Source organism: Bombus pascuorum, chromosome 14 (assembly GCF_905332965.1).
Source record: "Bombus pascuorum chromosome 14, iyBomPasc1.1, whole genome shotgun sequence".
Classification (NCBI taxonomy): domain Eukaryota; kingdom Metazoa; phylum Arthropoda; class Insecta; order Hymenoptera; family Apidae; genus Bombus; species Bombus pascuorum.
The window spans coordinates 1,895,514-1,907,953 of record NC_083501.1 but is presented as its reverse complement, the minus strand read 5'-3'; the positions used below and the strand labels follow the sequence as shown (position 1 = coordinate 1,907,953).

General features: G+C 43.2%; 1 protein-coding gene across 2 annotated transcripts in view; it reads right to left on the bottom strand.

Annotated features, from left to right (window-relative positions):
• Positions 1-5,418: 5,418 nt before the first annotated feature.
• Positions 5,419-12,440, bottom strand: part of LOC132914052 (nucleolar protein 4-like) — a 96,532-nt gene continuing 89,510 nt past the window's right edge. Inside the window, exons 8-9 of one of the 2 annotated variants that reach the window (XM_060972843.1) lie at positions 11,685-11,875; positions 5,419-10,879 (exon numbers count right to left, since the gene is read on the bottom strand). In XM_060972843.1, coding sequence (XP_060828826.1) covers positions 10,713-10,879; positions 11,685-11,875 — 358 coding nt within the window. In that variant the 3' untranslated portion in view covers positions 5,419-10,712. The remainder of the gene's footprint in view (positions 10,880-11,684; positions 11,876-12,440) is intronic. The other variant, XM_060972844.1, reaches the window with a different exon arrangement.

The window sequence follows — 12,440 nt, the reverse complement described above, 5'->3', positions numbered from 1 at the left end:
GGCTGGTGCTGCTGCACTTGGAAAAATCGGTCCGCTTCTCCGCGTCCTTGAGACGCTTCGCGTTTTCATATTAGTATCGTGTGCGTGTGCGTTGACGCGCCACGTACGACGAAAGGAGAAAACGAAGGGGCGTACAGAAGGTTTTAAGGACTAGTTGTGGATGTAATTTCGGTTGAACGAGGTCGCACCTCGATATGCTTCTTCCATACGATTGATAATGGTCGACGATAGGACATGACGTAATCGGTAGCGCTAGTCGGTCCAATGGGTTGAAATAACATTGTATATCCATCGATCTGAGACGTAGAACGAAGCTAAACTGTCAGAATTGCGAAAGGCTACCTCGGCTAATTGCGTGTAGCAAAAGATAACGAACTCCGCAACTTTGGTAGTAATCGCGGAGCAATAAAAGTCAATCACCGGTGTAGCGAGGCCCGTGAGATTTATCCAGTTTTAAAGGTAAGAACGTTCCAACCTTTGGCCCCTTTTGCTGGCGTAAAGGAACCAACGCGATGACAAAAATCAATCACGGGAGGAAAAAACAACACCTACAGCGATATTAGCCAAGACTGGAGCGGCACGCGGTGGATTTGAACCGATCGACACCGAAAGGAGCCAGCTTCCGCTCTCGAACGCCTAATTGGACCTCTATACCAGCTCGTTGATCGTGATAATGACATTTACATAGGACCCGGTATCGGTTTACGGAACTGGTTCGGCCGCGAACTCGTTAACGAAACTAATCTCAATTAAGACTGAATCCGATAATGAGGTGACTTAGTGTTGGCGTGCGCGCCAGCGCGCTAGCTTCACGTATACATGTACACAGGGCAAAGCAAAGCCCATCGACTTATCTAACTTTCACATTCCAGCGAGCGCGAAACGATTTGCCTTGGTGCTTTATTAACAGGCTTTAATTGCGAATGCAGCAACCCGCCGCCGTGTTTGGTGTCGATTAATCACATTTGTCAGGACAAGGCGCACTTCCTAGTGCATCGTATAACCGAACAGACCCGATAGAGTATCCCTGATATCCTTGTCGCGATGATACAGAGCCAGGTGCTTCTACCAACTAGCGCCTATCGTATAATCGCGATTGATCGATAATTAACAGCGGCTTCGGCCCGTTCCTTTCTTCTTTATCGGATTCAGCTAAAAATCTCTGCTTACTTTGCCTTATCTAATGTCCGATTAGCCTTACCTCTGCTGTACAACGCGGTTTTTTAACGACGATGGTTTGCGATAAACCTTTTTTTCTAAGAAAAAAGAAAAACTTCCTTACGTTCTTGTATGATAATAATAGAGAAATAGGAAACAATAAGTTTTAATAAGGCTCAGCTACAACTATTTATACGTGTTCCGCGTATGCTCGACACACAGCTATTTTAAGATCTTGATGTTTAAAACGTAGAACCAGTCTCCTTTTTTCGCTTAGTCCGCTAGAGTCTGCTCGGAACAAGAGTTTCTTCCAGCAACGATAAGGTAGTTTTTTGTAGCAAGTAACTTGTTCTAGTCCACCCATACAAGCCCACTCTTTGTTACCTCTACGTGTACTTCGATTTCTTATACCCTTTAGATTGACCTTGTCGGATTAATTACTCCGTTACTCCACTGGTATTACATGTCTCGTTTCACGCGTGTCCATAGGAATTTATTTATTATCTCTAATATCGCAAAGATATTCGATACCGAATACCAGAAATTTCATATACATGCGTATAATAACGTAGGGAACGGGTGGAAGAAATTAATGGTTCCGAGTATTTGGAATTCTCAGCTGACTTTATCAGAAATAAAATCGAAAATAAGGTATCTTTAACGTAAGCCGACCTACATATCCTATTTATGATCTCGGTTGCATACAATGAAACCGTTATGCTTAACACAATAGAAAGTCAGAGAAATTTTTAAACAATTAAGCGAATACAATCACGTATAATCGCCACGTGTCGATAGAACGAAGTTGAAGAAGTATCGCGACAAAAACGTTAGCTAAACTGTTGTATCTAGCGATCGAACGATATATACAGTGGCGGATTAAAGCTGGTCGTAAGGGAATCGATTTCTCTAATCCTTGCCGAATATAAATCCTTCGGATGGAAACCGCGCACCACCGGATTCGCTTTCGAGTCACGTCCGACGATCGTTGGAATCGATTCACTGACGCGTGCACGCCTTGACCGCAACACGGCGCAACATATCCGCAAGGCTGAGGAACAGAGCTCGCCTTAACCTAGGCGAAGCAAAAGGCAGTGAAGCAGTGAGACGCGCGAAGCAGAGAGGCAGGCTACGCCGGAGGCCGAAATGAAAGAGAAGGTGAACGCAAATACGGCGTAAATCACGCGTGGCACGCACACGAAATCAATCGAACCGGTGATCGAAGATCGTGGCCGAGCCAGTATCAATAACCCCAATCACCGGGTCGTTAGAGATCGCGGTCGGTCGGCCCTTAACGATGCAATTAGAGCGCACGAGGGTGCTCGAATTAGGGCTGATAAATGTCAGGAACGCCCCCGCGCCGCTCGCGTCGTTTCGCTCGCAATCAGAGGCGGACGAATTTATTCGGTACGTAGCCGCAATATACCGAGTCAGTCCGCGTCATTAATCCTCTGTCGCGCCGGTAATAAGCCCTTAATCTTCTCCGCAAGTTGGCTACCAGCGCGTACCGAGCACGATCTCGCGAGTTATACTTGCGAGTAGCCATCCAGTCTGTTCCCGTTCGCGTTCACGTTGTATTCCGTGAATTTCTAAGCGAGCTACGCTTCTCACGCGGTCTCCGCGCGATATTTACGACGAGAAAGACACTTTTCGCGCCGTCGCGATTAATAAAGCTAATTAACGCGGTTAATAAATATCGGCTTGATCGCGTTAAATCACAGCGAAGGCCGGCCACCGGCTGGGATCCAGGCTTCTGAAGATTCTGAAACACGGGGCCGGTTGCCGATCAACCGTGGAATTTACCCTTCTTTTCTTTCTTTTCTCCTTCGTATCTTTGACGTTCTTTCTTTGTGCCCCTCCGCTTTTTTTCAGACGCTCTGGACGCTCCTCGATCGCGCCAGGTTGATCGAGTGTAGGAAGATGATTTATCGGCGGATCGCGGGGAATTTTTCGAGAGCTTCGAGCGTACATTGTTTCTGTTGCTGCTGCGTGTCGAGGATCCAACTCCGGAGAGTTCACGCGTAGCTAAAATGGCGCGTTAAATTGCCTTCTCGTTAAAATATTAAGTACTTTTACTTTGGTTCTCAATTTGGCGCGGAGCTGATAGAAACGGAGGAAGAGATCGTAAATTTAACGAGAATCCGCGAAAATCGACGAGAAATTTGCGGCAGGGATGGACGCTCGTGACTGCGCGTTCGCACGTGCAGCTACGTTCAGCGATCTTCGATTTCAATTCGTTTAAATACACCGTAAAAAGCGTCGATTTATTTCTGTCGCGTCACGTAATCGTCACGAAAGAGTTATTCTTTAGCGAAGGCGAAAGTTCGAGGATCGTCCACGGTGTCGTGTAAATCATTCGACCAGCAAGGAAATAAAAGAACGGAAACCCTTCTTGCTTGCGCCACCTCTCGCCTCCCTCCCGTCCTCTCCGTTTCGTTCGAGATTTCCAGGCAATTTTCAGACGCCTCTCTTCGATCCACCAAGTTTTCGTTTTTCCTCCGGAACCATCCATTTGTAATTCGAAATTGATAAAACGCGGTCTTCGTTGTCGAACCGATACCAAATTTAGCCCTATAATCAGAATTTTACTTAGACGAGAGCAAAAATTATCCATCCTTTGTCTGTTCGCCATACCTGGACCCTGAGAATGATTTGAGATATATTAGCCACAAGGTATCTTCATTTTCCTATTCTAATTTATCTTCGTCACTTGGAAGCCCATTGCAAGAAGATAAAAGAATGTATCAAAAAGCCGAAGACAATTCTTCTTAGCCACTACCGATAAGACAGTCGGTCAAATGCTAGCCGACATCCCAGCTGGGATTTCCATTACGCATTCGTCATCGTCAAGCAGTTAAAATAAACAGGCAAACAACAACAAGATACGAAAATATATTCATGCAACAAAAGCAAAGACCTAAGGCACGCAGTGGTAGCCGGAGGTTCGATGCCAGCGAAATCGCGGCTCGTAATCGTTGGCTGGTGAGTCTATACTATAACCTTGACGTGACCTTCCTTTGAATCGAATGACCCTGACAAGCGCACCGGACCCAGCGGGGGCCGGGCAACGTTCCCTATTTCGCAGCGCGGAGGCCTGCGATGAGTCCATCCCATTACGGGATGCGGTGGAAGGGCATTAAAGCCGGATTTAATGAGCGGTTTCGCCTTTCGGTTGGCGCGATACGCGCGCCGATTCCACGTCGTAATTGGTATAATTGGCGTTGGTCGATCGGTGACCGGGCTGCTCGTTTCAAGGGTCGTCGCCTTTGGCTGCGCCAAATTCGATCGGTCCGCTCGGTCTTCTCCGCGTTCGGACACATTATTTTGCGCGGCTTTGATCGATCTCGCCGGGACACTTTATCCTCGAAACTGGGTTACGACAGGCGCGTTCTCCTAGCGGAAATTTCAGCCTTTCGAGTCCCAGCTCATTTCGTAAACCCGGTGACTAATTTTCCTGAATTTTCGTTGTCCTGAGATTTTATTTTGTAGCTGACGATTCTGTAGCGGCACGGACGAAAATCTTTCGACCAGGATAAAAATAGATTCGCCAAGAATAACATTTTCCACAGACCTGGAACGACCTGGTTACAGATTTGGAATAAAGTTCCTGGAAATTCTTTCTGCAACGGGAATAGCCCGGCGTAAGACGAAAGTCAATGTTTTTCGTTGTTGGTATCGAACGATTCGAGCACTCGGCTCGGTTACACGGCAAAGGGACAAATAAAAGAACAAGGCCCGATGTTACTTTCATTCGTTGCTGTGAGCCGCGCTCGTGGGCAACTCTTATTTCACAATCGAACTATAAGATCGTGATCTCGCGCGGCTCTCATTCGACTTTCCATTTCGTTCGATACACCGCGCACATAATACATTACCCTGTTGCTTGTTCGCCGCTTTTAAGGCGCTGATTATGCATGCGTTCGGATATTTATGTGCCGCGGGAACTTCGGCCGATTTTTATTTTTGCCCGACGTTAATCACACCCGGCTGAGGACGACCAACCAAAAGATTTATGAGATTTCGTGGCGCGGAGCCACGGAGAGCCGCCGATCCTCTTTTTTTCTCTCAGCCTCGCTCGAATCTGATTTAAAATTGTCGGAATTATCGAGCAACGAAACAAATTTCACTTTGCGCTTGAATAAATATATTTCTCTCGTACGATGAGATTTCTCTCGGAGATTGTTCGTTTTAAAAGCATCGCGCTTCTAATTCGATTCTCAAAATCTTAAACAGGACCGGAGAAAGAAAGACAGGCTGGACTATAAGTTGAATAATCGATTATATTTGGTAAAACATTTACAAGGTAATAAGACTTTTTTTTTTGTTCATTTAACGTTACATTTACAGGCAAGGCATCATCAAAGACCGTACCAACTCTACAATAATCGTAATAATTGTATAATGTTTACTTATAAGAAAGTATGTACCATCAAATTATCTTTATCGTTACTATCGATATTAATATTACGGTAGTACTACTCTTATTAATTCTTTCTCAGGAACAAATACATATTCTTTTTTTTCTTTTCAATATATTTATATATTTATATATATACCTTTTTTTTTTGTTGCTTTAATCTTTAATCAATATACATCAATTCGCGATTACATTGAACGGTATTAGAACTGCACCCCGTGTAGGCAAATAAGATTATTTCGACACATTGTTCGAAGTGTGCCTCCACGCGTTCGTAGACGATCGAACGAACAAACAAATTATACGTGTTACATGTATATATAGAATATGTACGTGTATGCATACGAAAATGAAAAAGAAGATGAGAGATAAATGAAACCGTAAATGTGTGTTTGTATTGTTTCTTCCTTCCAAGTTTCTCGCTACTTTCTTCGTCTTTCCCTTTTCCTTTCGATCGCATGTCGGGCGTATCGTTGACTCGATGCTCTTTTCCCTGCGTGAACGGATTCGATCTACTATATGTTTCAATGGAATCGTAGTCGCGATTCGTCTTCCAAGAGACTTCGATCGATTTCAGTTTCCCTTTCGATGATCATCGTCGAGTGGAACTACGGAGGGTTTGGTCAGTCGCGGAGAAAATCGAACCGAACTCGCTGTACCGTGTTAATTATAAACGATTTTAATCGAAACAAGACGAGGAATGATTTTGAAACAGTTGCGTTCGAGGCTAGAAATAATAAGACTTTCGTGTCGGTAGATCGACGTGGAAACAACAACTGATCGTTATTCAAACTTAACCGAACGCAATCCAATTTCTTCGATTAAAGGATAATTGAATCACATACAAGATGGAAATCTATTTAAATTAAATATAATTCAGCTGTAATTACAATTAGTTTCCATCGAGTTTCGTTTAAAATTGCATTTATTCTATAGAACGGAACAATTTCCAGCTAACTCGGTCTAACCACGACGATAAAAAGAATACCGTACGTATTACGACAACTATAAAAGCGTTTCATTTCTTCCTACGTTCAGCTGAAAAATCGTTCGAAATCTATTATAATTCAACTCCATCGAGGTAAATAAGTTTCTTTGATTCTGCTTTTCGATTAAATTCGATTCGATCGTGTCGCGACTAACCGTAGAAACCGTGATGCAAAACGGAATTATCGTGGCGTGTTCGTGTAGATGCACGCGGTCCCATTACACACGGAACAAGTGTACAAGTCTGAGAGACACGGATCTAACGCGGTACAACTATCCTGTATGATACGACGATCCTAACGATTATTACATTTCGCGAAGAGGAGACGTTCGAATGAAAGGAGGCGTTCCACGGTGCCGCGAAGCGAAGTCTACTTTATGCTCACACGGAAAGAGACAGACAGACAGACAGACAGACAGACAGGCAGGCAGGCAGGCAGGCAGGCAGGCAGACAGACAGAGACAGAGAAAAAGAGTAGCACTTGTGTGTTTGTAGAGAACTATTGCACTATACAGATTGACGATACTTGCTCGATTAACTAGGCAGCGGCAGCGTTTCGTCGAGATTCCACAAACGAGACACGTTCGATGGTGGGCTCTCGTAGCGTTTCGAATCACTTCGAACGTGTGACGAAAGTTTTCGATCGTTTCAAACGTTGCCGAAACGTAGCTTGGAAATTATTCGGGAAAGTTTGGAGAATACCGTTTATTTATCGATAGAAATCTGGCGGCTTTCAGCATGAACTGGAATTTTTATACGAATTTTCCGAAGGTTGTCGTACACGGTAAAGTGACTTTTCGATCGTTCGTCCTGTTCAGTCATAAAATGTAGAGAAGAAAAAGTTAAAGTGTGTGAGTTACTTCTACTACTCTTATCCTCTCGGTAACAATAAATTTTCAAATATCTGCTACTTTGTCTTTTCCAACGACCGAATTATTCGATGCGGCATATAAATTGCGTTTATGTGTTCGATCTATTTGCTTATGGCTTATAATATTGCACTGTACGAATTATCATCGAAATGTATATGAAATAAATAAAGTTTAATCAAACTATATACAAATTAGATAACAATCTTTGCCAGACGCAAAAGAATAAAATCATAAGACAAAGTTCTTCAACACCGAATTCATTTATTACATAGACTTGTAACATTTAAACGATTCAAAATTTACAGATTCTTTGAAACTCTCGTCCCAATTTTCAAAACCTTTCGAAATGAGATCTCGATCTCCTCCAAGATTTCAAATTTTTTCCAATTCCTAGTAACCTTAGGAACTGTGGAAGTTCCATGTACTTGGACTAAAAATTATTAGAATTTTAAATAGACCGTCAATTTTCTTCCAAACCATTCGACTTCTCGCTGGTATTCTAAAGCCTTTCCATTTTCAGCAACGTTCGATTCGGTTCCAGTGTACGGTTGATCGAATTACTCGAACAATTAGCAACCCGCTTGTTTCTAGAGATATTCCAAACGGAGCGATCGTCGACCGATGGGACAAGTTGAAAACGAGTATATACGTTCGTTTGTCGAGAGACGAAAGCAATCGAATGCGCGATCGAATTCAATGATAACGGTCGTTGTCGAAACGGAGAAGGGAAAAGGAAGTACGACATCGTGTACAGGGGTCGGTTGATCGTAAAACAGTCGGAGAGTCGTTCGTCAACCCTTTCCTTCTTTCCAATTGTTCATTCATCCCTGCCGATGGAATGTTTCTCCGTGTCATTCTCAAGCTCGAGTTCACGGCGTCACGGCCATCAATCATCCGTAAAATATATTTTACAATGGTACATATACATTTATATATATATATATATATATGGATTTATATGTATAATAATAATTAATTAATTAATAATAATAATATATTCTCTCTTCGTATCCCGTTAAAAGCAATTCACATTTTCGAAATTTTCTTTCATCTCTCGATTTCTCCGTCGTAGCGTCGCGATACGACTTTTATGAACTATGTACAGAAAAAAAAAAAAAAAAAAAAGAAACAACGATAGAATCGAATTAACGCGCGAAAACTGTTAGCGATAAACTAGAAAGATTCTTCTAGAAAGCTTCCCTTTCGAATCGTCGGTTCGAGGGTAACATAAAATATAATAATGAAACGTAATAGCGAGCGAATAGCGATAGGTAGACGCAACGAAATCGATAGAATCGATAAAAATAATGCTTACGTGGCGGAAGATATCGGATGTGGCGCGGAATCTTTCTTTTCTTTTTTCTTCTTCTTATTTCCTCGTAAACACGTTAGAACGACTCGTTGGCTCAACGATAAAACAACGGTTTTGCCTTAGAAGAAAGTAAAACGGAGACCAAATAAAGAAAAAGTAGAGAGAAGAAGGAATAAACGCGTGTCTATATAGCCCTACATGTATCATCGTATAATGATAATGATGATAATAATAATAATAATAATAATAAAAATTATAATAAAAATAATAATAATAATAATAATAAACAGTGTTCTTTGGTAACACAGTGATGCGTCCGGAGACCACGAATACGATTTCAACGTATTGTCCGATCGTGACAAGATGGTCCCGATAAATATACGCAGCGTTGGTCGAGGATCCTAATTTTTAACATGTTTTTATGATAAAGCGCATTAAACTCCAAGTACTTGTTGTTTTCGCAGGGTCTCTATCTTTGAAGGAAAAGTTTCAGAGGTACAAATAAAATTCCATACATACTAAGTAGAAATATTTCAACACGTTTTTTCATAGATTAGACACGAATCGTTTACAAATATGGTTAGAACGTTTCAACTATTTAAAAATCATATATACAATGGTATTTTCAATGCGACAAATAAAAATACATGGAAATGTTCTATCGCGAAGTAGGTTTACCGCGTTCGAAGCGGTTGTCGAAACAGCCTCGAAAATCTTTTCCTTGAAAGCTAAGTTTCAAACAAGACTGGTCACTTTGCTAATAAAATTCTTAGAAATCCCCAAGCCAATCTGCACGATTCAAGTACTATGCTTTCAGCCAGTGCACAATTCCTGTGTACGATTGATCGTCTCGATCCACTGACCGTTTTCTCGCGTAACAAAGCACGGCCTGCATCTTGTCCCGCGACCTAATGTAGTACACACGTTTAATCGCGCGGACGTACATGTAGTTACGCTTGGGCTCTATATACACGTAAAGACTGCTGGAACGTTCTTCTTCGTTTCCAGGCTACTCGCGTCTCCCCGAGTTCTCATCTTTCATTCACGTAATTATGGTACGTGATCCTGTTTCTTTCACGTTGATTCGTATGTACATAACGACGTTCTCGGGTAAACGACAATGGCGACGTTCGATAAGTTACACGATAGACGTTCGAAGCAGCGAGCTTTGATCGATGGAACGAAAACGGCAGCTTCGAACGTTACAAGCGGTCGTTGCGATCGGGGATCGATTCGCGTGGCTAGCGGAATTACTCTAAAAAGATACGCCAAAGTGTACTTTCGAGTAACGATCGATCGATTGTTCCGCCGGGTCGCTCTTCGTCAAAGCCTCTTCCATGCATTCTCGCTCGCACGCACGCACGCAACACGCATCGTCTCGTATTCTCTTAAGCTTAAGCTTATCGATAGTTAAGTAAATATCTGTAAATCCTCTCTATGTACACCCTGTTTGAATAGTTCCCTTAAACCTAGCCCTAGAAGAACCGCGCGTGTTTTCCGGCGATCCCCTCGCTTGGCGCTTGGAACTCTGTTCTTTTTCACGAATAAAATTCGCTTTCACTTCGTCGTATCGATCCAGATGGACGTCTCTCGTTATTCTTTCGAGGCGTTACAGGCTGCGGAAGAAGCTAACCGCTGTCATGCTCGAACGATAGGAAATTCTATCATCCGACGTCCTCCGGTGTAAGTTTCGCCGGGTTGCATCGTTCGTTGCTTCCTCGGGGCGATCTGTTCTCTCTGTTCGGGAATCGTGTTTCCCATTGGTGGATAACGGAATCTCGTTACCAACAGTCGGTAATTTCGACTTAGAGCAAGGTAAACGGGCTTCGTTCGTATGCGGGCATTCGAGTCTCCGGATTCGAGGATCGGCCGTTTAGTCGGTATTCGCGTTGCATGGCAGTCTGGTTCCTCGTTAGGAAAGACTTACGAGCCGAGCTGTTGGCCACTGGCTACGTAAATGTAACTCTATGGTTGTTGAAGCAACAGCTGCTCCAGTTCGTCGGCAGATCTCAGAAGGAACGCTGCTGATTCTCGATATCCAGTGATCAATTGCCTGACGGCGGTCATCTCCGTCGCGTTTAACTTGTGACTGAGAAGCGGCTTCGTGTTCTTCATGCTGAGATCCGTCGGTCCTGGAAAAGTAATCACGGTTGGAAGAGGTTTCATCGTTCCTATCGCGCTGAGCTTTAAGCGTATTTTCAAGCGAACATCGTCCACCAATTTACGACACATCGACTGGTATTCGAATTAATCCTTTCGTCGCGGTATCTTCGGAATTGAAAGCGTTCTCGATATATACTTGGACCATGGAATCGGCTTTTCTTAATACGTTCCGTTGATCTACGCGTAATCTAAAATACAGACCTCGCGACAAACGAATTAAAACGTTGTAACGTAATGATATATGAACGATTTGGTACAGACCTTTTTCTACTCTATTACAGTTTCGTTCTAAGCAACCAATAAATAAACGTTTCTTTTTCCATTGTAATCCCAACGTGTAATTATTTGGAAAGCTACGCGTACGTCATCGTTCGAATTTACTACTGGAAAATCTACACCGACCGGATTATCTACTACCGTATTATATACAAACGAAAGCAAAAAGAAACATCTCGTTTGTTCTGCGGATCATCGAACAGTGAGAAATAGGCAACACGTTGAAACAACTTGTCAAAAGAAGGCGTATCTTTCCGAGATTAACTTCGATTTGCTTTGTACGAGCGATTCCTGCGTGAAACTGCGATGAAACTCGTACAGCACGTGACCGAATTCTCTGTCGGCAGAGGCTGAGCAAGATTTTCCGATCTCGTCACGAGTGCTTCGCGATTACTCGAATCTTATATACGCGAACGACGGAATATATAGCGGAACGAAAATAAAATGGAACTAGCGCAGCATAAGCAAACTCATAAGAACACCGATAAGCAATATTACTTTGTGTACCGTTGCTCAATAGACCCGACGTGAAGCTCTGCGTGGGGTAGAGGCCTGCTGACAAAGTTGGCGGCACTGTGGTCGGTCCAGCTCGCTGGAACGCTTGACTGAAGTTCGGTCTGTACATCGCCGTCGGTGCACCGCCGCTGGCAACACCGTTAACCGTCGACGAGCTGACTATCGTCGCCTGGCTGAAAAACGCGAGCGAGATTCGTGTTAACGATAACGCCATGTAGCATTGATTAGCTCCGCCCGATTCCGCCTCCGGTCTCTCTTTTAGTTTCGTTCCATGATCTTTGACCGTCTACGAGACGTTTTATCTGCGAGCTCCTTCCTTCGCCGCGGCTAACTCGGCTCTCGCTGTGAATGAGAGATCGTCGATCGCGGAGTGAGAATGGACGGTCGAGCCACCGATTACGACAGGAGAACGTGCTTTTTTTCATAACGATCGAACGTCGTGTCGACGCGCGAGCTCGAGGCGTGTAACGATCCAGTTGTGGAAGACATTTTACATCGACGCTGCTTTTATAGTTTCTATTCGTATTTCTGTTACTACGACGAACCGAACGTCACGTTTACGAAATTTCCGTTCTTAACGTTATAGAGGAGAGAAATATTTATTCGTCTTTCTTCTAATTTAATACGAAAGCTAGGACTGAAATTTTACTTAACTAATTATACTAAGTTAAGCTATTTTTAGCCGAGAGGAAAGGATAACTGTGTCTACTGAAATCCTTTTACTTGAAATCGAATTTC